The sequence below is a fragment of the Corella eumyota genome, chromosome 4, assembly GCF_963082875.1.
Source record: "Corella eumyota chromosome 4, kaCorEumy4.1, whole genome shotgun sequence".
NCBI classification, from domain to species: domain Eukaryota; kingdom Metazoa; phylum Chordata; class Ascidiacea; order Phlebobranchia; family Corellidae; genus Corella; species Corella eumyota.
The window spans coordinates 8,150,177-8,177,439 of NC_137493.1; the positions used below are offsets into that span (position 1 = coordinate 8,150,177).

The following is a 27,263-nucleotide window of genomic DNA, read 5'->3' on the forward strand; positions in this document are numbered from 1 at the left end:
TAGCACGCAGACACAATAAATTCTGGATCTTTGATCAGACACCTTTATGAGATCGTTAAACTTTAAAAGAATTTTAGAAAAGATCAATGTTTACCTTGGGCATATAAAGTGTAGTTCTTAAAATTGAAAGAAGTAAATAGTAAGTGTGATTTGTATGTATCGGAAATCATAACCCGTTGTGTTTGACTGAACACATTATTTACACACGACATTTTTACAAATAAACTGAACTATTTTACAACATGTGCGGTAGATTGTTTAAATACACCTCTTCCTGGCAAATACAAGCGTTTAAAAGATATGGGTCATGTTTAAGTGCTTTAAGACTTCAAAATTCAATTATAATATGTTAGTCTGAATATTTTAATTGGAACTATTGCAATGGTAAAAACAACGCATAAAAATATTAGCTTTTTCTTGATTATAAAACTCATGTTTTTTTAATTGTACTTAGGGGTAATTTTTTGTGTTTTGCTGTTTGCCCCCGTGATATCTTTACTTAATGTCATAGGGGTCGTTTGTTATAAAACTGCTTGTCATTGGAAATTTATTATGTAACAAGACCCTGCTTGTATTAAATAGTTGATTACTGTTAAAAAATTAAAGAAGCTCTTAATCATTTATTCGATTAACCTTCAGATTAACCAACTCGGGATAAGTTAATTAAAAGACTTTAACCTAGTTTTATTGCAGTCAGAATTTGCAGCGTAACTTAGGTCTCTACTGGCGCCTGGTGACGAAACGTTATTTACCAACATATTGCAGATTTCGTATTGTGAAATAGGCCGCTGTGTGTGCTTTTCGATAACGATCTACTTAAAGCATAGACACTAAAAGTTTAAAAATAACTTGTTAAAATGATCTTAAAATATCGATGAGAGCTTCGCTTATGGAATGTAGGACAATCTATTGTTTGTGTTAGCTACATACGACAAAGATTATCTTATTCATTAGGCCAAGCATTTGCGAACATCGACCAATTTAAGGTACTTAGGATTGTATTTTCTTGCTTGTTTACCGTCGGAAAGTTAATAAATGATTGGTAGGCTAATGCGATGTTGCATAATTCAAAATAAACTCCTGGCTTCGTTAGTTAGTAAACCAAAAAAGGCACGCACCAGCCAAGTTGTCTCTTGTAAATCATATCGTAAGTCGGTCGGCCTCACATTCCCGTAAATCCCTAATCACTTAAATCCGGTCACGTGGTTGCTCTCGAGTATTATCTAGAGATACACGACGTTCCACTTTGATGTGGAAACGGTATCACCTTGGGGGCTATCCACAATGAAATTCCAATGAATCACGGTCGTGATTAAACGACGACTCGACTTGGTGGGAGTCAATTTTTCGCAAAAGACAAATCCCGTCGACTGTGTGTAAATATCCCGATGGCTCGTTACGACAAACACAAGATAAATTGTGTTTGCTTGCTCGTTCGTGTTTTTATTGCTTAACATATTTGCTTAATCCAGTCAGCACCCGGAAGTAGTTCTTAAATTAAGATCTTGTTTTATGTTTTAGATAAATCGACCTTTAAAGAAATTTTGCGGCGAGTTTAAGAGAAATTTTGTCGCCCCTTATTTATTGATAGTCGTAAATCGATATAGAAGATGGGTGTTTGTTTCTTGCTGAATCTGCATACAAGTTTTAATCTATTAGACTCAAATTAATTGTCTATAAATCGTCCGATTTTAGGGAGGTTACACTTGGCTGATAAACAACAACATAACATCCACTTGATCGTGGTTTGTTTGCACTGCTAGATATTGATGTATACATGTGTCCTCAAAAACACTTAGAAAATAAATTATCAGGACTTTAAGGAAGAAAAACAGGACCGCAAGTTATTGAGTGATTATGTACCGCGTCACGTATATATAATTAATACCCAGAACAACCAACAAAGGTGAAGTGGATAAGCGTTTTTATCGAGTAACCGTAGAGAAGTAAACATGCCAGGACAGCGATAATATAGCGGCGGCATTAACACGAAATCTTGCGAATACTTCAATATTGACAAACGTGAGGCTAGCGCTATTTCATTGTATGCACCCCCGGAAGAAAGTATGTAATTAATTCCTGTGTGTCTTTGGGGTTAATTTATTCGCACCATGTTTATTATGAGGGGACAATAGTTCACGTGTGCAAAGTTAACTTGACTAAAGTTGAAATCCTATGTTTTTACTAAAAGTGTTAAATGATAAAGCGGTGTTTAATATTTGTTTAATTTTTGTGTATTTGACTGCATTGTTTAAATTTGAATTCATGAAATTGAAAATTTGAATGATTCCTTTAATCTTATACAAACATCACATTTCAGTACCCACACATGTTTTCTTATTGTACTATGGGTCAAGCTATAATATATTTGTACAGTTACAAAAAAAACTAAACTTTATTTAACTTGTTAAGGTAATCCTAAAATAGTGTGATTAGTTTGTCTAGATATTTTTAGCTACTCTATCAATTAACTAATATCTAAACTATTAATTTCCAAGTAATACATTTATAATGCTTTATTTATATTAACAAAACGTTGTTGTAAAATATCAGGTGTTAATACATTAAACGTAATAAGAAAAATATTGAGTTATCATTTAATAAAACACATTTACACTTAACAATTTTTTTTTGTATTGGGTTGATAATTAAAGTTGCGACAAAACACTACACATTGTACAAAATAATACATTAAAATATTTGTAACCTTGATTAATATGATTAAAACAATGTAATGAAACAGATATGCTGGTTTTTAATAGTTTATCAGTAAAAGTTTTTTTTTATATCCACATTTTCTCTTTAAATTTGTGTGTGTTCTACTCTGTAAAAAAATTAATTTTGTTAATTATATAAATTTAAAAGCCTCAATAAAAGTTTTTAGTTTAACACTTACTTGCACTCAGTTCATCCTGACGTTGATTAAGTTGTACAGCGACCGTGGGCTGACTTCCTAACTGTAGTTCCCTTCTAAACCTATCAATTTTTTCTAAAAAACAAAAAAAATTTTAAAAAATAAAAATTTATGTTTTTAATTTTCTATACAGAAAAAAAAGAAAGAATTGAAATATATTATCTGGAGGAAAAAAAGCCCAGAATCAGATGGCAAACTTACGGTGGTAAGTACTTTTGTTCATTAAAAAAAATATTTACCATCAGTGATTTGGTTTGCAATCTGTGTGGCCAGCATAGAAATCTCAACTGTTTCTGCTTGTCGCACTTCTGGTGTTTTAAACTCTGGTGGGCAACCGCATGTTGAGTCATTTATTTCGAACACTTTTGGCTGAGTCACAGAACACTAAAGCCCAAACAAGTGACGTCATTGATTTAAATCTCCATTTAATGTATTTAAACATTTAAAATCCCAGCTATGCGAAAGCGATGGTTTCACTTTTTCACGTATGCTCCCTTTAGCATGGCATTTTGCCAACTTAGAATTTTAAATAAATTAGTTTTCCTACCCTTTCTCCGGGAAGCTCACAGCACTCTTCTGCATCGTCGTCAACAGAACATTTCACCAAGAAATCCTGGACATCGATGGCAGTTGACGTTTTCTGAGAACTGATGAAAGCTAAAGTTGCCCCGCTTTGGTCTGCTGGCAAGTAAGGTCTACTGAAAACCAAACGATTTGCTACTTGTTGACAGTCCAATATAGCTGTCACCTACGTGAGAAAATTAAAATTTTTTTAACATTTGGTGTCAGGACATAGTTGATATTTATCGAACTCTTACCGCTTTGCCCTCAAATATGAGCTCCATCTTGTGGAAGTCGTGGTCAAAAATTTTGGACACTAGTGGTCCTCGAAGAGACGCTGTTTCAACTTCTGAATTTTGGGATGCACGTGATACGATAATGGATTTCTCAGATGCCTGCGAAACAACAGTTTAACTTATATTGCCAATTCTTGTCAAAAATCTGACAATGTCTTATTTAAAAAAATTGTTGTTTCCCTGAGCCTACACCCCATAACCCTTTTTTAACTTACATAATCTTCCCGTGTATGCTTAATATTGGTTTTTATTTTAAAATTTACCTTGAATGAAATTGACAGAAGCGTATTCCCTATTTCGCTGACAATATGCACAAGAGTCCACATATCCTTGATCGCTTTTCCATGCATTCTGAAAACTACAACCAAGGAAAAATCTTTGGGTATACCAGCCGGAAACATCGACCTTGAGAAAATAAATTTATTAGTTAATTGCCATTTGGGACGATTTAAAAGAAATTAGTTTATTCAACACAAATTTATAACTGACTTACATTAATTGTACTGTTGGTACACTGTTCTGCTTCAATCGAAAAGATCTTAAATGTCCACTTGTTCCTGGTCGACTTTTAACCGAAATTCTCGATTTTGAACCTGAGTGAGATCGAAGTCCTACACCTTCTAATATATCAACTCCTAAAAAACAATTTAGTTTTAAAGGTTTGGTATATTTTTTTAATGTTTAGCAATAACCTATGTTTATTTAAATATGTTGATGAAATATATAAGTAAGGTGGATTTTACCTTGAATCTTTCTTCCGTCTCTTCGAAAATCTGGACATTGAATTGAATTTGTTTGCTCCAAATCTACAAAAAACAACGCTAGATCCTATTAGTAAGCTGTTATTTAAAAAAATCAGTAAATATACAAATATTATTTTTCATTATATAAAAGGCTTGCCAACTTTTTTTACCTAAAGTTTTTGGTGGAAGTCTTGAGGTAGCAGAAGCCTGTGTAGTACGAACTCTAACTCCTGCAGGCCTACCGTTCGACTTTCTACGTTGAAATCGAGGAGATATTACGCTTCTACTGCTAGGATAAGCTACTCATACCAAACAAACAGTTTTAATTGAAATTAACAGTTACATTCATTACATAAAAAGGAAAGATTGTTACTTTGTGTACGGTGTGTACGGCGCCCACTTTGGGAAACAAGATTGGATAATTGAGAGTTAAGGTTGGAAAGCAACTCTCTTTCTTCTTGGACTGGTTCTTCTGTTACCCTTGATTGGTCACCGCAAATTAAACGGGTAAGCCGACCCTTAAATATTCTTGTTGAGTTGAAGTCATCTGTAAGATATATATGCATGAAATGTATGTTAAACCTATACTCATATTTTTACCTAAAAAACTTGGTGGAAAAATCTAAACGACCCATTTTATAAGGCCCCACACATTACTTACTACAAGAAATGTCCACAAAGTCTAAATACTTTACATACTTGCATAAAAGACATGATCAGAATCAGGGTCCGATGCCAACACTCCAAGCTCTCTTAAATGAACCTGTCCTACTCCAATAGCGAAAATTCTCCACCCTCTCTCATGTAAAGCTTGAACAGCTTCTCCAACCTTGCTTGCATCTTGGGGCAAACCGTCGGTGACCACAATAAGTACTTTTGATACTTCTCTAGCATTGGTTTGCTCGTAACTTTCAGGAACATATCTTAAGAAAAAGGGTAATTGGCTTACTTTTAAATGATATGGGATTTTGTATAAAATCATAAAACAACTACACTATTAATAAACAAAACTGCAAACCTTGTGCACATTTGATTATTTAAAATCTTACTTGAGGGCTTTTGCTGTAAATGTGTCCCCGAGTTGCCACCTAAGGTTGTAAAGAGCGTTTTGAAAATCTTCCTTATCCTGATATTGCCCCATTTCAATTTCAGTATTTGGTGTGGTTGAATATTGAATTACACCGATACGAACCGCCCCGTCGCTAAGTTCAAACCTACAAAACACACATAAATCAACATATGTTTCAACTAGGAACTAGAATGTATTGCCCTTTTATTCTATTTTAGCTTCGGGCTTACTTGTCGGTTATGTTCCACATAAATGACTTAACGACATTCCAGTTGCTCGTCCCGACCGACGTGGATCCGTCAATTAAGAACATGAGGTCAGTCTCAATATTTGCACAATCTAAAACACAACTACATCTTTAGTCAACAGTCATGTTAATTGATCTAGATGCAGTTAAAAATAGGATTTGCAGATAGAAACTATATTGTTCTCTCAATTTCAATATGCCATGTGGTCTTACCTGGTTCTACTTGCTTGCAAACCGAACGAAGCAATCGACTTTGGATGGTTTTGATAGAGTTATGGTTTCTGACGTGGTACACGGTCGACGAATGTGGTTTGGATCGGACTGCATTCAACTGGCTAGGACTTGTTCGTCCAACTCCAATAGCATAAACATCTACACCTAAAATGATTACATTTGGTTAATGTTTACTATGGTAAACGCCACATAATAATAACTTAGTGCTTTCCACTTGGGGGCTGTTAAGTTGATATTATAAAATGGTCGAATGAGGCCTACAACGGTCACAGGACTTACCTTCTCTATGTAATTCCAAAGCAGCTTGACTAACTTCATCACGTGCATCTCCATCCGTAAGAATGATCAACACCTGAAATAGTTACAATATTACGCTAACGAATTAATACTCTGTACAAAATATTTGAATTTAACAGCACTTCCTACCTTTGGAACATCTCGCCTAGCTCCGTTCCGGGTTGAGAATCCGATTCTTCTAATAAAATCCAAAGCTGATCCAGTGTTGGTGTTTCCTGTTGCATATCTTATCCCCATGATAGCGTTAATGAGTTCTTCCCGATTCTCATACGCACCAATGTCAATTTCAGAGATAACTTCAGAGGAATATTGCACCTATAAAAATAAAAGGTAAATAAGACTGCGTAGAAATTTAATTTAGGAACCTTATGAAAGCGAGGATTATTAAATCTTTAGTGATCTATGACATTTTGTGTTGCCCTCACCACTCCGATCTTCGTGTTGTATTCACCGATTTCGAATTCTCTTACGAATGATGCAATCCATTCTTTTGTCATTTCAAACTGCGAGTGACCGATCGAGCTCGAACCATCGATCAGGAATATCAAATCCATCTCAGTTTCGGGACATTCTGTGGATAAACAATATTAAGGTAAATGCTTTGTGTGAATTGCTTTTTTATAAGTTTGTACTGGTCGTTATTAAAATACCTGGTTTTGTTTCTCTGCAGATTTCTCCAACCAAATTTCGTCTAAACTGGTTAATAGCATCATAATTGTTAGCAAGTTGTACGTGAGTGTTCATCGGTTTTGAACCTATGGCCTCGAGCGCTGAGGTCCACATATTTCCATTACCTGACAGTATATGTTTATTGTATAATCTTACGCATTTTAAAATTTTAACAACTTACCAATTACGAACACATTAACCCCTGTCTCTTTCAATGCATTGGCAGAGTATTCAATATTGTCATTAGATCTTCCATCAGTTATAATTACCAAAACCTATAAAACAAACAAAGCTGGTTTAGTTTACTCCCCTAGTAAAAAAAATTGTTTCACACTAAAAAAAAAAACTTTTAGTGTTAAAATACCTTTGGTGCACCTTCTCTCCCGCCAGATTCCTCATCAAACCCATTGTTTCTAATATAATCTAAAGCTTGAGCTGTCTTGGTTGATCCACCCAAGTAGCGTATTTGGTCAATGGCGTGTTGGACTTCTCGCTTGGTCGAATATTTTTTCAAATCAAATTCAGGGTGGATGGTAGATGTGTATTGAGTTAAAGCTAGAACATACAATAAAAACATTAGACTGTAATTCCAACCACTACTTAATAGGGTTTAAATTTATTTATATAAATGCATGCGCAAACATCTACCCAACTTGCTAACTTATATAGGATTTAGCTAGAATGCAAATTATTTACCAATTCTTGTTGCATACTCTCCAATGTCAAAAGAGTTAACAATGTCCTTGGTCCAAGTTTTAATTTTATCAAAGTTGTTTTCTCCAATGCTTCCAGACCCATCAACCAAAATATGGAGATCAATTTCTTGTCTTGGACATTCTTCATTTCGTAAACAAAACAAGCGTAATTCTTATTTTAAATACAGCAAATATGCACAAAACAAATCATGGCGTTATTTAAACTAGTCAGCGTTTTTTATACGAGGCCGATCTTTTACAACTTTGTATAATTGTTAAGGATATTTACCTTCTTCCGCTTCCACACAGATTAATGAAACTAATTTGTCTTGCAGGCGTTGGATAGTGTCAAACCCGCTAGCATGGAAAACAAAATCTTCAGATGACACCATACCTCTTAATTGACTGGGTGCAACACCTCCCACTCCAAACACCAATGTTTGGACTCCATCCTTGATTTAGGTTAAGCTTGTTAATGTGTTATTTTGTATTTAAATGTTGAGTTTAAGATATAACAAGAAGTAATAAGGGACTTAAAATGTTGTATCTTGCTAAGATTTGAATTTTCTAAACATCAACTTTGTAACCTAGAAACTTACTTCTCTAGCTCTTGCAGTTGCTTCAGCGACATCATCCTGCGATTGACCATCAGTGATCACAATCAAAATACGTGGTGCGCCCTCTCGTGTTTCTGAGAAAACTCGATTTAGAGTAAATTCAACAGCTCGTCCTGTGTTTGTTGAGCCCTGGCGATATCTGTCAAATTATTTAATTCTGGCATTTAATACACTAGTATCTTTAAACAGTCAATGAGTTAGCGAGTATTTGATTGGAAGTGTAGAAAGGTCATTCCATTACCTACACTATACCGTGTTTGGGGGAGTTTAAACATCTTAAACTTTTTTAAAGAGGTAAACCGACTGCTAAAATTTTTTTAAAAACATATATAGTCCCACATTGCCTTTAAATTTTTTTCCCCTTACCTTATGTTTTGGATCGCTCTTAACGTTGCTTGTGTGGATCTATATTCGTTTAGGCCAAATTCAAGGTGAGGAGTGTCGGTAAATTGAACAACTGCAACTTGAGTGTAGTAAGGTCCGATCTTAAGTTTTAAACTATATTTAATTCTCTATACCTTTATTAATATAACAACAAAAACCGGATACCAAAAATTCAAAAAAAATTAATGATTTATCTTGTATATTTCTATTGAACAAATCACCTGGAAGGCATCCACGGTCGATTTCATCCAAGTTTTCATTTTCTCGAAGTTGTTGTAACCAATCGAGGTCGAACCGTCGATCAAGAAAACTATCTCCGCTTCCGCCGTTGGGCAAGTGTTGGTAGATGCAACACAGATGCTCTAAACGAATATAATTCAAGTTATGAAACCATATATTAACTGAAGGCAGTGTATAAATTATTTTTTTAGCGTTTGAAGATCAAGGCGTTTTACTTAATGCCAAGTTAACCCTAAACTTTAAATACTATTGAGTTAACTTTATGTGGATGCTATTTTAAAGGTTGTGTGTTATTTTTACCTTGACCAAACCAACTCTTTTCAGCTCAATGAGGTCATAATTAAGGGCCTCGATGACGTGTTCTTCGTCAGGGTCAGTGGCGATAACTTTGATTTCGCCTAGGTCATAATCAGCTACCCCAACGGCATATACCGTGATACCAGCCTATAATTTAAATAAAACACAGAATAAATTTACGGACATAAATTGAACTACAAAAAGTAGACAAGGAATATTTTAAATATAAAATCTGTGAATGTCTGATTGTAACCTCGTGAACTCGCTCTGCGGCGCTGATAACCAGATCTGCTTCTTGAGCCTTTCCGTCGGTCATAACTATTGCAAGATCTGGAACATCTGGCCTGTCTCCATTTTGCTCGGTGTAAATCACATCCTACAAAAAAACTTAGTTAACTTAGGCTTTGTATATTAAGAATACTTAAATGGATTTTAAACACCCTTGATGACTTACCAGCATGTAAGTAAGAGCTTCTCCGGTATGTGTGTCGCCCATAATGTAAACCATGTTATCGATTGCATCAAGCACTTCTTGTTTGGTTGCATATGACGAAAAGCTTAAAAAACACAAACATTTTAGTTACAATACTAACCACTTTGGGTTGTAAGTAACTTGCGTAAGGTAAACAGTAAGAATGACTAGATCTGTTAGTTTACTTCATTTCTTCTTGGATATTTGTGCTGTATTGTAGGATTGCAACTCTTGTCTCATCTGGACCAATGTCAAAAGCGTTAACAATGTTTTTCATCCAATCTTTAACCTGATAAAAACATTGTTTGATTAGGTATTAAAATAACATTATGCTTTGACATCTTTTGTGCCCGGGTATTTGAAACATACTTTCATGAAATCCTGGTAACCAATTGTGGAAGAAGCGTCAATGACAAAACAAAGATCGTGCTTGACAGTAGGACATTCTAAATGTAACAAATACAACTTTATGACATTAAGGTGCTTTAAGTCTTGTTGTACAAACGGTCTATTTAAACACAGGGGCGCACACCGTGTTTTTGATTTGCAAATACTTAAAATATAAAGGCGTTTGCTTATGGGGTTATATTTATTGTAACGTCATTTTCTGTCATAACTTACAGCTTGTTAAACAAGAGGTGACTTTAATTGTCTTATAATTGTATAGACAAATGTTTACCTTGTACTGTTTGTTCACATACGGCTTCCACTAGACTGTTTTGAACCTCGCTTATCGAACGAAAGTCTTTAACCTAAAAAAATGATTAATTTAATATCGCCAAATCATAAATAAAAAATATGTAAGAAGGGTAGTTATTGTTTAAATGAATACCATGAAAAGTTTATCTGCGTTGTCTTCGTAGTTTGTGATTTGTCGTAACTCGGCAATCCTTGGTTTGGAGTTCATGTTCCCAATTCCAATCGCAAACGTGACAATGCCTTTCCTTTGAAGGGCGTTTGCCGCTTCAGTTACCTTAACGAAAACAACTTTATATGATCGAACCAACGAACACCCAATCAAATCTTTTTAATACCACTCAAACTAGTATTAGTAAAATATATAAGTGAAACCGGTAAACTAGTAATCGTACCTCATCCTGGCTTTGTCCATCGCTCAACACAATTGCCACCTTTGCAGCCCCGTCTCTTGCGTTGACAAAAACTCGTTCAATAGCATATCGCAATGCCATGCCAGTTTGGGTGTTCCCTATGAAATTTAAAAAAAAATTTTGTTTATATGAACTTTGGTAAAAATATGTTTTATAATGTTTGATTGATTTGGTTATTTTGGGTAACTTTTTAGAAAAAATGTTCTGTAGTATATGCCGTACCTGACATGTATCGAATATCATCTATCGCTTGCATTATTTCTTCGGAGTTGGAATAGGCACCCAAACTAAACTCAGTCCTTGGGTACGAGCTAAAAATAAATAAGTTACTTCATGTATTTACAGTGGTTGTTACGTTATCAAACAAGTGTCATTAATAGTAACTGTTTGCTAAAACCTAATATTTTAGTGCAACCATCAAAATTATAGAGTTGCATAAAAAATAAGTATGGGTAGGTCAGAAATACACAATACGTCATTTTTGTTTCGGATAAATAAACACGGATAAAGACGAGACGTCATTTTCCAAATTACTGCATTTTGTTGACAATTGGGGGAAATGAAATTGCTTTAATGCAGTTATTTGGTAAATTGTGTACGGTTTAAAATTATTAGTAATTTTTTTAGATTAAGGTTGCTTTGTTATACAAATATATTGCGTCATCTGATGCAGAAAAAGGTAAACGAATATAATTTAAAAACACACTTTCATCATAAAGTGGGCGATTTAAAATTTTGCAAAATATTTATGCATGATCATTACAATTACACAAATTTTCTAAAGATTTGAAGCGTTTCAAGAATAACATTTTTCAAGTATTTAACAAACAACGGGATTATCTCAAAATGTTATTTGTAACAAATCTTAAACCTGTATTGAATGACAGCAACGCGCGTGGACGAAGGGCTGATGTCAAAGCTTTGTGTCATGTTGTGAATCCACTGCTTAGCGAGATTAAAGTCCTGGTTTGACACACTGCTTGATCCGTCCACCAAGAAAACAAGCTCCAATTTAGTCGTCCGACAACCTGGTAAAAATACAAAGTTTTTAGGAACCAAATTATTATCTATAAATTAATGTAAAAATTTGCATAAAAACACAAGATTTAACAAACTTATATCACATACAGTACCTGTAAGTTATTTGCATAAATTTGTTACATGTTACCACAAAGCTGTAACATCTTTAGGTTTATTTATTTATGGTTAGCTTTGTGTTCCTTTACAGGTGTAACGTTGCAAAACAAATAAAGTTGTAGAAAATTATTTCATAAAAGAATTAAAATAGTTTTATATGTACTTTTTTGTAATATTAGAATGATCATTTTTTAGTAGTTTACCTGGAATACCATCCCGAGATTGCGAGTATACTTGATGCGATAACAGGGTCGCAAGAAAAACCTGTATCAAGGCAAGACCGTTTCGGAAAAACATAATTCTACAATCTAAAACAAACCACTAAAAAGTCGAGTTTCTGCGTATCAAAACAAACAAATATTTGCTCGGGATTTAAACTGCTTTTGTGCTTGAACCTGTACACTTACACACCTTAATGTAACACTTGAAAGCAAAAAACATATGTTCTTCCTAAACTGTTAAATCAACACTTTTAAACTTTCTAAGAACGAAACTAATCCTACTCGAGTGCTGAGTGGAATGCTTTCACACCTGCGAACTGCGAGCCTGATAAAGGAACGATCTTGCCTTTATCACGCTTTTTTCGACCAAAGTAATAATCAATGACAAAGCACTGACTTATGTTCGAATGCCGGTAAGATTTAACGACACGTTTAGCCGTTGACATTGAAAGACCCCCATTGTTACGATCTGTACCCCGTTTGGGATTTTAGGGCCAGGAAGGAAACACTCGCGACGTCGGAAATTTATATATTTAAGGTAAGTTGCGTTTATCTAAATCTACTGTCGCATACAAAATTACACGCATATTAACCAACATGCTATTGTTATTCAGGATTACCTTCAAAAGAGGCAAGCGATTGTTGCATTACTTTACACGTCACCTTGTCGTAATCTTATTTTTAACATATTAATTTTATCGAACCCAATAATATTGGGTCTTACCTAACAGACAGCTTAGCCGCAGAAATGTCTAAAATTCACCCTTTAACGGCGTGAGAAATATTGTTGTTTTTTTCTTTCCTAATACTAGCATCTTATGAACAACTTTATATTAAATTCTTTTGATCCTTTGCTGTAAATGGACCACACGCTTGAAAAAAATATTACTTTTTGTAACCTGTGGTTACTGCCTTGACCAGACGATTTAAGGTACAGTTATAAAACTTTGCTCAGCTTTTATATATTTTCGGGGGTTCGTAAAGACATGCAAGATTATATTTATTGTTGTGTTTATGCTTAAAAATATTTTACGTAAACCCACTTAACACTTTTTTGCTAGCATGATCATAAAATGATTCTGGCCTTAGCAACTTTGGAAATACCAATGTTTTGTGACACTGCCTGCAATTGACAGGCTACTAGCAAGTGTCATAAATTGTCAATAATGTTTTTTATAGTTAAATAATTTGTCTAATAATATCGTGGCAAATGTTCATTAAAATATGTTAGAAGCCTACTTTACACTCATATGTAAGTCGTAATTTATCGTTTTACAACTTTAATAAGGCAAGAACATGACGCCTATGTCTAAAAAAAACACGAAAAATACTGCATAAACTTTATGAAGTTTAATTATTTGCATGACTCATATTTATTTTATTGAGCATTTATAAAGACAATAAATTATTGTAAAATGCAAGTATTAATTTAATTATGTTCAATTACTGCACAGGTAGGCGTAACATTTTTTCATGGCCCGTCATGCTACTTCTTACTCTCGAAAATGCAATTGCTAATTATTATAATGAATTTAAAAATATGAAATCACTAATATAAACAGAAAACAGTTATTATTTATATATATCTTCATCCTTGATATGGGAAGGTCAACTTTACGACCTAACCATAACATGAGTTAACCCGACTCAGTCTCGAAATGACTTTGCAGTTTAAAATATTATACTTAAAATTTTAAAAGTTAATTTTTTAATTTTATAATATAGGAAAAGACACAATAATGACAAAAAGTACAATTTAGTGTTATTTTACTTAATTAAGTAAAACGCAATATAACAAAAGTATTTGTACAAAATATAAATTGAGGATAAATTTTTATTGTATTTTGTTTACAACTCGATTTGAGGAGAACAGCTGATCAAGTAAACAAACATTCAATATAAAACGTCATCTGTATTAAAAACTAAATTTATTGTTTAAATGATAATAAAGGTACTTTAAAAATTATGTTTAAAAATTGTTTATTAATTTGTTAAACGGATTTTCTACACAAAGAACATGGACAATTTAACAAGTCAGGAAAAACGGGATTTAACCAAATTTTTCAAATTTCTTTGTCTAAAAAGCACACAAGTGATTGTTCAAGGTAGACTTGGAAAACGAATTGTTACAAATTCTGTGCCATCATCTTCAGGAGCTGAATGGGTATGTTATAGTAAGACTTACTTTTCAAGTTAAACTGCTGTTTGACGACTGTTTTTCAAACAACAGACAACAAACAGCCAGACTGACACATAGTCAAATAGTCAGATTCCAAGTTGACGTCTAAATGTCACATTTATATGACAATGACATAAGGTCTAAATAATAAAATTTTTAAATTGTGATCAGATATAAAAAAATAATCAAGAATATTTAAAAGATATATTTTATTTTTATTATGCTTCGCCTAATTATTAAATATATATTTCTCTTGTTTAGTTTAATTTGGCAATCAAAGATTATCCAGAAATTCAAAAAGAGGCAAAATCTGCCATTCATGAGGGTGTACCTAATTTTGAAAAAAGTTTAGTGATCGAAATTTCCTTGAGAACCAGTGATGCTGAATCTCTTTTAGTTGAAGTTTGGTCTATTGGTATTAATAACAAGTAAAATACCTTTTTATTATTATTTTTTAAATTTTAAATATAATGTTTTGGTTACATTAAAACTGCATTTATTATGGTTATAATTGTAAACATAATCTACTTTTATACACATGTACAAAAAAACTAAAGATTTTTTTACTCTTTTTTATTTCTATATGTTGATGCAAACACTGTAAAAATTAAATATACATTTTAACAACCTTTTTGTTACAATGCCCTACTCTTTTTGGTTAAAATAGGTTAATGTAAATAAGTATTCATTTTTATATAACTTTAGATATGAAGATGTTAAAGTTCATCACACTGTGTATAATCGAATGTCAATGTTACTTAAATCTTTGCTGTGCGTTTCCCGTATTACACCAGCTTACAAACTATCAAGAAGACAAGGCACTGATTTTGTAATTTGTTATAGGTGAGATGAGTGTAATATTTCTGGCATATTTGACAAATGTGTTATTTTAATCGTGTTGTTTGTCACTTTAAACAATGTCAGGAAATGAAATATTTTAAATGTTTATTTGGATGCAAATTTATTAATTAAGGAAGTTATTTACATTTCGTTTGTAAATGTTATTCTTATTGTATTAAATAACCGATTTGAAATATTAAGAAAATAAACAAACCCTCTACTAAGAAAGTTGTCACTTACTTAATATGGGACATATACTTTTCTTCAGATTATGTTTTTATTTTTAGAATATAATTAACTTCACAAATTTTAAATATTTACAGGGTGTTTATGGGTGAAATTGAATTATCAGGTCTGGGAGAAGGATATAGAACATTAAGAGTTGGGTCTGTAGGAACCCCCATTGGCACAATAACAATGGCTGCTGCTTATAGAACCACAGAGCGCTTGCATTTATCTACAAAGGGATTGTAAGTTAATTTTAATACAATGAGTAGGCTAAAAAATTATAAATTTTAAATCTTATTGCATTGTCAAATGTTATATTTACTTACAGTTGCTTACAATTTATTCATTTTCTTTATAGTAATTTTACTAGCTTTTTTAGACACAAAATGACTTCTTATTATTTTTTGTTTTAGATGACATGTTGTATCACCCAAACAAACATGTTTACTGTTAGTTTTTGCATATTCATCATATTAAATCTATTAACACTCTTATTTTAATATATTTATAGATCGTCTCAACCTTCCTCCCCTTTTGAAATGAAATTCGATCATTTCTCACAACAAAGACCTTCACTAACTTCATCTCCTGCTAGACCATGCCACACTCTTAAGTCAAGATTAAGAACGTAAGCAATCACATGGATGGTTTTTAATATTTGTTGATGAATTGTAAAAAAACAAAAGGCTGTTTACTGTATGATGACATGACCCGAATAACTTTACATTTGTATACAAAATCTTTACAAGACGGTTTATATATATATAATAAAGTTATTCTATAATTGAACTGATATTGGACTTGTTTTTATTTATTTTTAATGTTTTGCAGTTTAAGTCAGACATCAGATGCTGATGCCACTTCACCTTCATTTAATGTGTTTAAAGCATCAGTGTCTAATTCACCTGATAAAATTTTACAAAAGGTAACGAAGATGTATTATAAATCGTACTTATTTTTAAAGACAAATAAAAAAAAAACTATTTTTGAAGCAACTTATTTCAGGACATTTTTATGTTTTTTCAATATGTTTATATTATTTTAAGTATGTTATTTTCTTTGTTAGGGAAGAGGTTTGGTTAAATTCACTGTCGGAACACCTCCCAATGGAAATTTATCAGTCACGCCACCTAATACCAATCAGAAAATCACTTCTTCAAAATCAAGTCCTATTTTAGCACCAGAGGCAAACAACAGAACTAAAAGACAGTAAGTGAATTAACCCAAGCATTTTTAATAACAGTATGCAACAAGGCAGTGGTTGTTGGGACAATATTTTAACTTATTTTATCTTCTCCTTTTTTACAAGGATATGAAAGCTTTTGATTTCAATTAAAATTTTAAGGAATCTAAAATTATATTTTTAAAACAAAATATTAAATAATTCTTTTTAGAGAAACAGCATCCTATCAACCTATTGAGGGAGTATCAAATAAATTTTCCAAAAAAGGTAAAATAAAAATCAAACTGTTTAATTTTTCACGCCATTAAAAAAAACATTGATACTATAAATTAAATTCAAGTTTTAAATGTACTTGACTTTGTATTAAAGGTGCATCTGTTCCTGTAATGTATGGAAATTGGGGTAATGAAGGCAAAAAATACCCACAAGGTGATTCCCCATCTAATAACAACAACACAGAAACTATGTATTGCCATTGGAACCCCAGCAACACCACTACAATTGTTGCTGAAAGAGCCAACCAGTCTTTAAACAAAAAACAAGAAACTGTAAAACAAACGCATAAAGGATTACAAAATCTTCATAAAATCAACACCCAAGAGGGATTCTCAGTTGGGCTAGAGTCGGTCTTACGAAGCCCCCCTTTAATAACTGGGGCATTTGTGACTGGGTGTAAAACAGCTACAAAGGTTAAAGAGGGTCGTGTGTTTGGTGAAACCAGTGCTTTGCCATTTAGTGATTTGTTAAATAATGTAACAGAGCAACATTTTAGTGACGAGGCTCTAAGTGATTCTGATGCATCTCAAGATGGATCAAGGTATAAAAACATTGTTTTGTCAAATTCATTTTTCAACGGGTATTTTATTTGAAAACATTTTAAAAGTAATGCATTAGTAACCAAATTTAATGGCCCTCTATTTTAAATATATTGTGTTTAAATTTTATTTTTTTGTTTTATATTTTCGTTGTATTTTTGGCAACTGTGTGTGTTAGCTGTTTGGAATATGAAAATTGTTTTTAATTATTTAGGAAAGAAACTGATTGTTCTTTAAGTTATTCATCAAAACAAAGTGAAAAAGAAAGGCTTAGTCCGGCATTCAATAAACTAAACAATGATTTTGTAATGGTTAATTTGGTAAGCAAACTATAAAACTTAATATAATATTTAGTTTTAAATAAATTCAACAATTTTTTTAAAATATTTTTCTTTTTAGAATCCAGCTTTTGCCTCAGATGAATCTGGTTGTGATTTGGGAACTTTTTATCGAGAATGTGAAAATATTCCAGAGTTAATCATGTTTAGTGGCAGACAAGAAACAGAAGATGAAGAAACTTTGGTAAATTTTTTAACGTTAAAAAAAAAAATAAAATTAGTCAAAAAATTATAAAAACAAAATAATATTTTGTATGGTGGCAATGTAAAGAATATAAATTTACTAGCAGACCACAGACTTAACATGGACGCTTTGCCTCAAATTTCTACAATGTGCTAATAAAAAAGAAATTAACTTTTTTTTTTTTTTCAACAGCTTGACCTCGACGAGCAACTAGAAGATTATGAAAGTGAAATAAAGAATTTTGACTTGTTTATTGAACAGCTTAGTACCTAATTATTTCATTCTTAATTGTTTCTTAGCCAACATTTTTTATTACAGTACTTGTGTTTTAATTTTGTCTTCACGTAATTTTACATAAAAATAGGCTACTGATTTTTCTGACAAATTGTAAATTGGTATTGGTTGTCTTATTTTTTACTTATTTCACAACACTTTTTGGTGGCTAAAGATCTATTTCTTATGCATGGTTTATTATATCGTGTTAAGACGTTAAGAATTTTATTATTGCCATTTTCTTGTCTGTTTATTTGCCTTGTCTAAACGTATGGATAATTACTTTGCATAGTTTTACTGTTTATGTTTTATTTGGTACCCATTTTGTAGATAAAAGAAAAATGTTGTTTATTTTATAAATAATGTAACAAAGAGATTCGTTAATACAGGTCGTATTTCTTAATAACCGCAAATTGACAAAATCAAAAAAATCAGTTAGAAATTCAAAATATTTTGGAAACTCTGCAGAAACTTGAATTGGCGCGAAATAAAAAAAACAAATGAAAAACGTTCCGATCGTTTGTTAACTTGTATAATCAGGTCTAATTTAGCTCTTTTAGACGTTTTTAGTATAAAGTAGTGCTAAAATTAACATACCATGTTGATTTTTACATTTTAAACAGATTAATTTTTTTAATAATGGAAATTCAAAGTCGAATTCCCTTGCAAAATCAGGATATTAATATTCCCAAAATTAAAATAACCAATGAATTGAAGGAAGTACCAACCGTATCAAGTGTCCACGATGTTTCTTACTTCAGGTAAATACCAACATTGAATCTTCGAAAATTGTATACAAAAAACACTCACCAAATGTAGGTTATATGTCAACTGTTAGCTTGTAAAACCTGTTTGTTTTCCTGGCTGCCTAGGTAGCTGGGTCAGATCCACACTGCCAGACTGCTCTCTGCAGTAGTGAGTAAGGTCATAGGTGGGCACAGTTAATCGAAAAAGCAAATTCGTTAAATGGTAAATGGTTAGTCGTTACACAATACAGTAACTTCGCTAACGTTTTTTTCGTTAAATTAAACGAAATGTAACGGAAGTTATCGTTAACCGTTAACGTTAAAATTTAATTAAAACGTTAAAATTTAATTAAAACAAACAACAAACCGGATAGATTGCGACGTTTAAACTGATAAACAGCGATATTAAACATACATATCCCTATATTACCATGGATATACTTGTAAAATATTGAATTAACAGGCTTAATTTAACGGAAGCACAATTTAACATAAGTTAACAGGTTTTAACAAAAAATTTAACTTCGTTATTTAACGTTCAACACATTAACGATTTGATGCCCACCTTTTAGTAAGGTGCTATAAAAGATATAAACTCCTGCTGAGCCAATACTTAATTTGCAGATTATAATTGCCAGGCAATTCTAATCTATAATCTCCAAACTACCTAAGGCTGTAGGGCAAAATCGGGACAGGGTAACCAACTGGCCAATGTTACTTTATGTTTAGACCGTAAAGTTGACCTTCCTACATGGAGATTAAATAAATGTAACAAAAAAACTGTGTTTTCAAAATTTAAATGTGTATGCTATCAAAAATTATATCAAATGTTAACCCTGATTTTAAAATACTTTTAGAAACCTGATTGCAGAAGAAGAACAAAATCTTCAAGCATGTTGTTTGGATTGGAAGGATTTCGAAACTGATAATAACATAAAAGCAGAGGATTTAAATATAATTCAAGTTTGTTTGTTGTATTGGTTCTTTATTATTATATCTGTTTGTGACTGTACAAAACCTATATACTAAAAACTTTTTAACAGGGTGACATTCGTACTGTGATTGGGCAAGCACAATTGGTTATTAAAGAACGTTTTAGTCAATTTGAGGGTTTAATTAACAACTCTGAATTTAAAACAAGTGAAAAGCCAGTGACTTGTCAAGATTTGGAGGGATTTTGGGAAATGATTTACTTCCAGGTATTAAACTGTAAAAAGTGTAAATTCTGATTAAATTTATATTGCTGGTTGCTATAACTCTAAATACTTTTAATCTTTTGTCTTTGTTTCTGGGTTTCTAGGTAAAAGATGTAAAAGAAAAGTTTGAAAATTTAAAGAAAAGAAAAACTAATAATTGGAAAATGGATGAACTTTTTTTACCAAAAAATCCTATTAAAGAGAAAAAGATTCTTAGAAAAAGTAGATACAAAATATAAACAATAATAATATAAATAAAAAATTGATAATATTCCAAGTTAAATGTTTATATACTGGTATAAAAAAGAATTTGCTATTGCTTTGCAGAATCGTTTAAAACTAGATCGAAATCAATTTCTGATTGTAAACGAGTAGAAGCAAGAAAAAGGTTAGCCTCTGTTAAAGCGGCAATGAAAAAAGAAGCTATACCCATTGTTTCATTTGATGCCGGATTTTTTAAGGTATGTATATAAATTTTATATCAAATAGTTTTTTTTAAATATTTTACCTTTGATTGTAAAAAAAGTCTTGCTATAAACATATTTATAATTTTGAATAAGCCAGTTAATGTAGATATGCTTTCACTCTTTGTGCATTGGCATATTAAATTAATAAAGTTATTGAACCATCCAGGTCAACAGTCCGGTTAGAAATGTTGTCAAGAGAGCAACTTTTCCATTGACTCCAAACAGTGCAGACCGCAAGAAAAAAATCATCACCCCAAAGTCTGATAATTTTTTACATGGTCGCTATTTAAGGGTAAGAAAAGAAGATGAAGGCCCAGAAGTTAAAAAGTTACTAACATTTGGTGCTACAGATACTAGCACACTTACAGATGAAAATAAAAACACATAAACTTTGCATCTTTAAAAATGAAAAATAATTTCTCTTTTGTTTGTAACTGACATATGCAGCTTCATATAATTACTTTGCTTTTCGGTTATGAATTGAGCAATTTTTATGCTTTATTAGGTTGTTTTTATACTATTAGAATTTCCCTTTTGTGCTGTGCATTTTAAATATAGTTTCCTGCTTTACTAGCACAAAATCTATGTAAAATAATTCCTTATGAGGGTTAAAAGGTTGGTGAAATACAAAAAAAAAATCATATTATGTTAATGTGAAGAAATTTTTATTTGTTTATCCATATGTTTTGTTTCTATTCATGTAATTACTTTTAGAGGTATTTTTTGAAGCTTTGGAGTAAGTTTATTTAGTATTTTCTGTGGAATATTGTTAAGTAAGCACTTGAACATTTTTATAGCTACTAATACCTCTAAGAAGGAAGTTTTTAAATTAACTCAGATTAAAAATCTTTACCAACAACTTTTAAGTTTGCTATTTGAATAACTAAACTGTCATACTTTAGGGTAACACTATTAGTTTAGTTAGGAGGACTTTAAAAAAAATTTACCTTTATGTGGAAAGAAGCTTTATGCTAGCTAGGGACATTAACTTACTGAACTGTGGGTCTGCATTTTTACCATTGATTCAAGATAGTTGTTTTCTAAACTATAAACTACATGCCATTTTGTTTCTAAACTATAAACTACATGTTTAAACTTTACCTATCATTTCAAATAATATGTTTAAACTTTTCTATAACTTTGCTAGGGCCACTTAGCTAAAGTTACCAACTTTTAACTCATGCTAGGACAGAAAGGCATATTTACTAGTATTGGTAACTTTACTGAATGGTACCTTCCTTAGAAGCTTAACTAAAAAGCAATTTAACCAATAATTCTGGATAAAGATTTTTCCAATGTTTTCGCTTAAAAGACACAATAATAATAATGCATTTTTCTTTATAAATTTAAAAAAAGTTGAATAAATAAAGTTTCGCATGAGGGGATTTACAGTAATTAATAATTTAGACACGCGATTGTGCTCGAGTTCTGCACAACGGAAGTTTAGAGAAGGCATGCTCTGTGGCAAGGTTTGTTAAATCTATTTTTAACCCACACACATATAGTAGTTTTTAAATTATATATATGTAATGTAAAACAGAAATTTATTATAAATTCACATAGAAAATATTTCGAAATATTAAAATTGACCTGTGTATGTCATTAAAAGCTATGTCGTTTGATTAACGTTATGAAATTTTTGGACTTTGAGCTTTTAGCCTTTCTAATCGTAAAGCAAATTTAGTCAACTCGTGCGTACGTTTATGAGTAACGAAATACTAATTGTTTTAGCAGCTAGGTTTCTAGTAAATTGTTAGAAGTTAGGTACAATGGTCAAAAACCTGATTTTTTTCAAATTGCATTTTATTGCCAGGTTGTTATGTAAAAAATGTTTAAACTGATTTTGCATTAATTTTGAAAAATTAAAAATGTCAAATGCTGAAAAGGTGTCTTTTTTAGTGGGTGGGGGTTCTGATTCGTCTTCCACCGAATCAATTCCATCAAAATTGGAATCCGAAATAAAAAAAGAAGAAATAAAAAAGACAAAGAAAATGTAAGTTAAAATTTTTACATATTTTGTAAAATAATGTGTAATGCTCGGTTTACGACTTACGCAGTGTAGTCATGCCTTTATTAAACAAATGCCAAATGTAATTATTTCAATTGATTTAGAACTTTTCTTATTGCTAAGTTTATTACTTTAAATAATATTTATTATAAAACCAAGTGCTTCAACAAAAAAAATTTATGTATTTCTATTGTTAATTATGTTTAGGCTAAGGTAATTTTCTCAATATAATGCATTTTTTCCGGGTTCTTTTACCAAAAACCTTTGTTTAAATTAACTGTTAGTTAATACTATATAAACTAAATTAAACCATAAGGGTGTTTTAAGTTTTTTTAAAGCTAAGAAGTCTTTAGAATACTTGTAGCAAGGTTATCATTATGCTCTAATTTTAAATAAAGTAGGATATGGCATATTTAAGAGCCTTTAAAATCCAATAAATATATTTGGTACATAGGCCTATATATGTTTTATTTTTTAAATAAATAAAAAGTGCTATTTATCTATAATCTTTTTCACTAGATTTTATGTTGTAAAATTAACCATCACATAATTGTAAAAAAAGGGCATTACTTTACATGAAAAATTCATACAAAAAGAAATTGACTATTTCTATAATTTTTTTCACGTGATTTGATTTTATTATTTGCACTCGTCAGGCGCCGCCAAAGAGTTGTTATGTTTGTTTAGAAGTGCTTTCCAACATTTATTATCTATAGTTCATTGACCTTATACATCACTAGTATGGTGATAGTAGTGTATTTTATAGTCTGTAGTAACCCCTGAATATTTATAGCAATATGCGATGAGTGGCTACTGGTACCTAACAAAACATGACTATGAAATTGTCTGGATAAATAAACCATGTTTGTGTATTTTATATGCCGATTTTATAGGTATGTATACCTTAAATGGTGTGTGCCAAAGCCGCTATACATTCATGGTTTATAAGTCTTGCCTTATCTCCATATATTTTAACGTTGCAAAACCATACGGAAGGAAGTAATATTGGGTCGTAATATTTGCAGACCAGGCTGTAAAATGCCAATGCTATAAAATAACACACACGTGGTCATAAATATATATTTAATACTTTGTATTAATGCTGACAATTTATTGCCTTTTTGAAACATTTAATTGCGTTTTTAAAGCATTTAATTAAAAGCATTTAAGCTTACAACGTATTAATTAAATGATATGGCCGTTTTTGTCGCAAGTTAAAGCGATTTTGTTAACTATGTGTACAACATGGCGTGATGTTACGTCGTTATTAGTACATTAGGTAAACACATCATGTCACTTATTAAATACAAACGTTAGGTTACAACTAAATGACCAGTATTTTAGATTACGGTGTATAAAATTGATAAAAATGGGACATAGATGTGTTTCATTTTGTTTTTTTAGAAGCCTAACCACCGTTTTCTAGGGTTATGTGTGTTCAAAACACCTCAATAGCCCGTTTCTTTTTTGTTTTGTGCGGTTTTTTGTTTACCTTTCGACCATGAATCACCAGCACTTGATTTTGTCACGTGATCTTAAGACATTGTTTCCTTGACAACCAAACAATAGTTCCAATTTATCCTCTAATTATATTTTATGATTATTTTAGTATTTTCTATTCTTTAGGCTTTTTGTATTTAATATTTAATGGTGATATGTGTGTTTGTAAAAGGACGTCCCTGTAAAACGACATTCGCGCGGAGGCGTTTTTAAATCATAGGTAAATAAAGTTCAGTTGTAAGGCAGCGGCGCGTGACGAGACCACAAACCGGGCTCAGCAAAGCTGTGTGTGAGTTGATAGTGACATCATAATTTATCCTAGCAAGTTTATTATTTTGTAACAGAACAAGAAAAGGTATGGAATGTAGTGATTCGGATAATCAGCTGTTTTAGGTGGAGCAAAAATGACGTGAATTTGAATTTGAGAGGTTACTGTGGGGCATCTTTTTAACGTTTTTTTTAAGTCAGTATATTAAACCTAGACTGCGTACCATAATCGGTTAATTTAACTTGTCGTTAACCGTATTATAGATCAATATTAAAGTCGGAAAAACTGTAGAACCCAAACAAAAAGGTAGGATATTCTGCTAACTAAAGATTTCGTTTAATTGGTATTGATTTTAACTGCAACAGCAGTGGCACCGTAGCCGTCTAAACGCTGCTCATCTGCAGGGCGTGTGTTATCAGTTAGTTTTATTTTAACATTTTAAAGTCAGTATAACTTACCTTAAATTTCAAATCAAATCGAATACTGTAGGTTTTAAAACTTGATGATTTTATAGCTAAAACGTTTTGTTTTTACCGGATGTAAGTGCTATTTAGTTTGTGCATCATACCGAATAAACAGGTTACGTTATACTATATAAATGTTGCATTTTTAAATATAAATTTTTGTTAAAAACTACTTGAATGATGTGTTAATCGGAGCCCATTTTATTGTTAAAATATGGTTAATAGTTTTGCTAAAATTAGGCCTTAGCCCTAGGCTAAGCTGCGGTGGTAAATAATTTAACCGCATCGCTGCCCTTTGTACTTAGCATTAACTTATCGGGCGGTAATGCAAAAAATTGTTAAACAAAACACTTGCATAGAAAAGAATTTATGATTTATAAAGTGTTGTTTATTTAAAAATTGTATTTACAATTTCTTAGATTTGCGTAAATATCTTCAGTAATGATTTTTTAGCAGCAAAATTTCAAAACAAGGTCTCATTTTTACGATGTTTAAGTTGCTTTAAAATCGTGTTTAATAGCCATCGTTTTTATTAAACTAGTCTACGTATTTGTTTTTATTACATATTACCGTCTGTCTTGGGTTTAAATTAAAAGAGAAATACATGCTCTTTGTCGAAGGTATCGATTAACGTGCGTGGGCTAACCCTCGGTAAGTAAATATGTCGAAAAGCAATGTTTATTGGACAATGAATTCAAAAAACACCCTGTGTAATTGCGCACGTAATATGCTTTTGCAATAATCAAATGATTATCGTGTTACGTAAAACCCGAAATACGATATTAAATATGTGAATATACTATACCCCAAAGAAGGTAATTTGTTTATTAATATTCCCAATGGTTTGGAAAAAATACTTGCAAAATATAAAGTTTAGGTAAGCTGTTTGCTAGCTGCGATTTACTGTCATTGTAAATGCGAAATAGCAAATTGAGCCCATAGGATTAGATGATATTGGGTCAACAAAATTTAGTTTAATTTTGTATTATTAAGCTGACTTTATTTAAACCCATATAAGCCTATTTGTTATCAAAATTAGTTTCTATATGTTTGTTATTTAAAAAATAAACACTTATTATATATTTGGGCATATAAATGTTTATATTGTTTTATTAGTTTCTCTATAACATGTATAATAGCAAAAAAACAAAAACAACATGACAATAGATTAATGATGTTGATTAAGCCACATTACGTACATGTTTAGCTCAAGCGTACACACGGCACGTTATGTGTAACTTGAAGGTTAATAACATATTTACTATTATTCTAGAGGCCAAAATCCATTGTTATATGTAGCCTTGATTTTCTTTCGAATATGCGGAATAATTATGACGTAACAATGCTAGAATAATGTTTGCCTTTAAATAAATTGTTTCTAGATAAACAACTCGAGTTTCGGTAAATGTAGTTTTGTTAACTTTACGTCGGCCAAGGTTACCCGATAAACTGTAAAGTATATGACATCCATATTTTTCTATTTCTTGTTTAGTTACTGCATTGGCCTTGAATAGAAACCATGTAGGCTTAAACTTTTAAGTTAAACAAATCAAATACTTAAAGCAAGGACGATGCGTTAAACAAATTACTTATTAGCCTTGCCAGCCTAAATTAAGTTGTTGTCACTATTGCGTCATTTTAAAACTGAGTCTACTCCAGTTCGTGCTTTTTATACTGACTGGCCATGTGTTGTCCACGCATTGGGCACATGTTTAATGCGTGTTAAAACCATGTTGATTTGTTATGAAGCACGTTGTTTTGTAGTAGTTGCAAAGACGGTGTTTTAGGTTTTTATTTTCCTTTATAAAACATTTGCTTGCTAACTATACGGCCCTAGCTTAGCACATTTTGAAATTCCAGCCCTAAGCTATATGTGTTAGTTATAAGACATTTTTGATGACGATGTTTTAGTAGGGTTAGGGCTAGTGTTAAACGTGTGTATTGGTAAATTTACAGTTTGTAATGACGATTTTGGCAGCAATGTATAACTCTTTACGTCTTTTTGTCGGCGTAATGTAGATAGTGTAAAGTAGTTTGCAGGCAAATATACCTGTAAGTTACCGTGCATCATATTTTTTTTCTTTTACGTCAAGCACGTCGGAAGATATGTCGTGCTGTAGTGCGCGTGACGTAGCCTGCATATGTTATGTTGACAATTTGTTGCGCATGATTTGCGAGTGTAAACGTTTTCATTTAATTACCTAACCAGGATATTACCGGCATTTTATTTGAGACCAATATTAAAAATCGGGCAGACTCATCAAAACTGAACAAATAGTTATAGTTAGACGTATTTAGTCTCAGGTAGTGGGCAATGCAGGTTATATTTTAAGCGATTATTTGACTACCGGTAAACTAGTACCAAGTTTTGT

At 31.8% G+C, this 27,263-nt stretch overlaps 3 protein-coding genes across 3 annotated transcripts; 2 read left to right on the top strand and 1 right to left on the bottom strand.

Annotated features, from left to right (window-relative positions):
• Positions 1–2,748: 2,748 nt before the first annotated feature.
• On the bottom strand, positions 2,749–12,278 carry LOC145750742 (collagen alpha-6(VI) chain-like). The gene is made up of 36 exons (XM_082566824.1): positions 12,185–12,278; positions 11,716–11,911; positions 11,067–11,155; positions 10,827–10,942; positions 10,568–10,708; positions 10,415–10,487; positions 10,105–10,181; positions 9,921–10,024; positions 9,718–9,820; positions 9,517–9,639; positions 9,267–9,410; positions 8,948–9,088; positions 8,709–8,827; positions 8,325–8,481; positions 8,015–8,177; positions 7,727–7,867; positions 7,395–7,585; positions 7,212–7,305; positions 7,012–7,155; positions 6,787–6,932; positions 6,491–6,676; positions 6,344–6,416; positions 6,044–6,208; positions 5,814–5,922; positions 5,564–5,728; positions 5,214–5,437; positions 4,888–5,061; positions 4,685–4,813; positions 4,515–4,577; positions 4,265–4,406; positions 4,035–4,176; positions 3,733–3,870; positions 3,462–3,662; positions 3,154–3,298; positions 2,897–2,989; positions 2,749–2,824 (listed from the first exon to the last, which is right to left on the bottom strand). Exons 1-36 carry the CDS (start codon positions 12,276–12,278, stop codon positions 2,820–2,822), a joined length of 4,710 nt encoding a protein of 1,569 aa, XP_082422950.1. The 3' UTR covers positions 2,749–2,819.
• A 1,852-nt stretch (positions 12,279–14,130) lies between these two features.
• Positions 14,131–18,704, top strand: LOC145750262 (autophagy-related protein 13-like). The gene is made up of 12 exons (XM_082566253.1): positions 14,131–14,366; positions 14,643–14,809; positions 15,087–15,224; positions 15,545–15,691; positions 15,961–16,077; positions 16,281–16,374; positions 16,516–16,658; positions 16,844–16,899; positions 17,002–17,449; positions 17,662–17,767; positions 17,847–17,969; positions 18,162–18,704. The coding sequence occupies exons 1-12, from the start codon at positions 14,220–14,222 to the stop codon at positions 18,240–18,242; spliced, it is 1,767 nt and encodes a 588-aa protein (XP_082422379.1). The 5' UTR covers positions 14,131–14,219; the 3' UTR covers positions 18,243–18,704.
• A 170-nt stretch (positions 18,705–18,874) lies between these two features.
• LOC145751171 (disks large-associated protein 5-like) lies at positions 18,875–21,250 on the top strand. The gene is made up of 6 exons (XM_082567272.1): positions 18,875–19,003; positions 19,846–19,951; positions 20,032–20,187; positions 20,289–20,406; positions 20,512–20,645; positions 20,818–21,250. The coding sequence occupies exons 1-6, from the start codon at positions 18,882–18,884 to the stop codon at positions 21,037–21,039; spliced, it is 858 nt and encodes a 285-aa protein (XP_082423398.1). The 5' UTR covers positions 18,875–18,881; the 3' UTR covers positions 21,040–21,250.
• Positions 21,251–27,263: the final 6,013 nt, after the last annotated feature.

Coding starts and splice junctions, on each gene's coding strand:
- LOC145751171 (XM_082567272.1), top strand. CDS start 18,882: ATGGAAATTCAAAGTCGAATTCCCTTGCAAAATCAGGATATTAATATT. Junction 19,004..19,845: donor CACGATGTTTCTTACTTCAG/GTAAATACCAAC, acceptor AAATACTTTTAG/AAACCTGATTGCAGAAGAAG. Junction 20,188..20,288: donor GGGAAATGATTTACTTCCAG/GTATTAAACTGT, acceptor CTGGGTTTCTAG/GTAAAAGATGTAAAAGAAAA.
- LOC145750262 (XM_082566253.1), top strand. CDS start 14,220: ATGGACAATTTAACAAGTCAGGAAAAACGGGATTTAACCAAATTTTTC. Junction 14,367..14,642: donor CATCTTCAGGAGCTGAATGG/GTATGTTATAGT, acceptor TCTCTTGTTTAG/TTTAATTTGGCAATCAAAGA. Junction 16,375..16,515: donor CTGATAAAATTTTACAAAAG/GTAACGAAGATG, acceptor TTTCTTTGTTAG/GGAAGAGGTTTGGTTAAATT.
- LOC145750742 (XM_082566824.1), bottom strand. CDS start 12,278: ATGTTTTTCCGAAACGGTCTTGCCTTGATACAGGTTTTTCTTGCGACC. Junction 9,089..9,266: donor AAAGAGTTGGTTTGGTCAAG/GTAAAAATAACA, acceptor ATATTCGTTTAG/AGCATCTGTGTTGCATCTAC. Junction 5,438..5,563: donor TTTACAGCAAAAGCCCTCAA/GTAAGATTTTAA, acceptor CTTTTTCTTAAG/ATATGTTCCTGAAAGTTACG.